At 27.7% G+C, this 2519-nt stretch overlaps 1 protein-coding gene across 1 annotated transcript in view; it reads left to right on the forward strand.

The window, feature by feature from the left end:
- The window catches only part of LOC108688596 (synaptic vesicle glycoprotein 2B-like), an 11133-nt gene that overhangs the window by 901 nt on the left and 7713 nt on the right, over positions 1–2519 (forward strand). The window contains exon 3 of the mRNA XM_018194910.1: positions 1501–1662. Coding sequence (XP_018050399.1) covers positions 1501–1662 — 162 coding nt within the window. The remainder of the gene's footprint in view (positions 1–1500; positions 1663–2519) is intronic.

A 2519-nucleotide genomic window follows, 5' to 3' on the forward strand; every position in this document is an offset into this window, starting at 1 on the left:
ATATATGTATATCTCGATTTAATTTTTATAACAATTGCAAATAGGTATACACAATAAATGCAAAATATTTTACAATAATCAGTATTTAATAAAAATATAAAAATTCAGAATAACATTACATGATTATATTATTATCAATAATATGAATCAACAATAAAAATTAATATCAATTGTACGAGATATTGATTTTTTAAAGTACCGTTTCGCACACATAGCAAGATGTAATATGTGTGTGTGTGTGTGCGTGTGTGTGTGTGTGTGTTAAATTTTTGTTTATATCACACTGAGAAAAAAAATAGTGGCAATCATAAAATACAACCCTAAACTTTAAATACTAGTTTTAAAAAGTAATAAGAACTAAAGTAGTACCGAATACTCTATAAAAATATAGTATAGTAGTATAAAAATGCAGAAAAAGTTTCATTTTCATTCTCACAATTTTCACAATTTCGATATTCGATCGTTTAAATAATAACTAATTATTATAATTAAGCTATACTAAAGAAAGACTTTTTCTGTATTTTTACGCCAGGAATGATCCTGCGTAAATTTTTTATAATAAAATTCGAGAATGCACTGTAGCTAAGGTCTGCAGATTATCACCGTGTCCTACTTCATGATCAACTTTGCCGTTCACATTATTAGGATGAGGAGTACATTGCACTGATACAATATCAGTGCGCTCCTCGTCCTGAAATAAAGATAGAGAGAGAAGTAAGATTTACGAAATATTGGCATTAACAATAGATCACTCGCGATAACTCGCAAACTCTTTAATACATTTTTATGTTAATTTGTATATGACGACTCTAATGTGCACTGATGCGCACAGAGTGCATCCAATCGAATTCATTTGTTTTTTTAAATATGAGTCGTATGTGTCTACATATTGGATTGTTCGGAAAGTTCGACTAACCTATATAATTTAATAAATGTATATTAAAATTTAAATTTTCTGCGTTTCAATTTTCCTTCAACATCGGCACGAACTTTCCGGACAACCCAATACATTTAACTTTATTATTTCATTATAAACGTTATTGTTATTAAACGTTATGTTATTAAAATAATATGTAGAGCATAGTGACAGAAAAATTTTTCTTTTAACTAATTTTTCTAAAATTTAAATTATTCTCTCAAGCAGTGCGAAATTTTAAAATACTTGAAGACTATAATTACTTATTGTATCTCTTGTTCAATCAAATTTTTTTTTTATTGTAATACTTCTTTATTAATAGGAAAAAGTACACATTATAAAAGAGATATTTTACGGTAACTTTTTATTTTTTTCTTTCGTTATAAATAGGTACATAAATAGGTACATAAATAAATGTAATGTCAACTTATCTTTTCTTGTGCCAACAATTTCCTCTATTACATCGATAATTATTGATGATCTTCAAGATTAAATATGTTAATTATGAATATTTTTCATTGAAAACACTAAAAACAAAACTAATTCAATGTGCATATGTTAAAATATTTTTATCTGTGTGCTAGGATATGGAAAATTTAATTATTTGCTATTACTGGCGGTACTACCGGCCAGCTTCTCCAGTATCTTTTCGTCGTCAGCAATGTCCTATGTACTACCATCCGCCGAATGTGATCTTCAGTTAACGATGTTCGACAAGGGGCTGTTGAATTCGATGGCGTTCGCAGGTAATATCTTGATTTGTTTAACAATTGCACAACAATGCTTTATTACAGATGCCAGAGAGCTCAATGAGAGCCCTAGAACCCTAGAGCTTGGTATACTTAAAGTCTGTACGATTATCGTGCAGTGTACATGGTTCATTCGTAGACAATAGAAAGGGCAATACGCGTGAACTCACGGTAAATAACGTACCATTTTATTTCTTGTCGCATGCAAATTTTGACCAACCAATTTTCGATCATCTGTTTTCGATCTTTTTTGCTCCGTGAACAATTAATGGCCAATTAATGTCTCCATATAGGCGTTAAGGTGCAGTCATCATGGAGTTTTCCTCGCAATCTGCAACGACTTTTTATTAAAAGAACTTTGAACCAATTATAAACATTTGCAATCTGTCATGGTCTATTTGTCTTTCTAATTTAAAATTAATAAGATATAAAATATAAAATATTAGCTGCGAACATCTTGCGTTGTGGTGTATGCCATTAAGAAATTTGTTTTAAAATTTGACCATGTATCGATTTTTATTGTTAATTTATTTAAATGAATATATATAATAATTCAACATCTTAACATTCAGACCAGATTTAGTGGCATTTCATATCTAAAGTAATGTATCTAACATAAACGGTCTTATTTCCAATATTAATGTTTATAAATTATATAATTATACATGAAATGAATGTATATATGTAAATAAAATATATATTCATACATATTTATATATATTCTTCTTTCTTTTTTAAAATTATTATTTGGTACCAAAAAATAATAATGATAATGAGAAAATAATTAAAAAATAATTAAAAGGAAATGTTTTGCATTGTTCTTTTATAAAAAAGTGTCTTTTATAAAAAATTAA

The sequence above is a fragment of the Atta colombica genome, unplaced genomic scaffold, assembly GCF_001594045.1.
Source record: "Atta colombica isolate Treedump-2 unplaced genomic scaffold, Acol1.0 scaffold236, whole genome shotgun sequence".
NCBI lineage: Eukaryota > Metazoa > Arthropoda > Insecta > Hymenoptera > Formicidae > Atta > Atta colombica.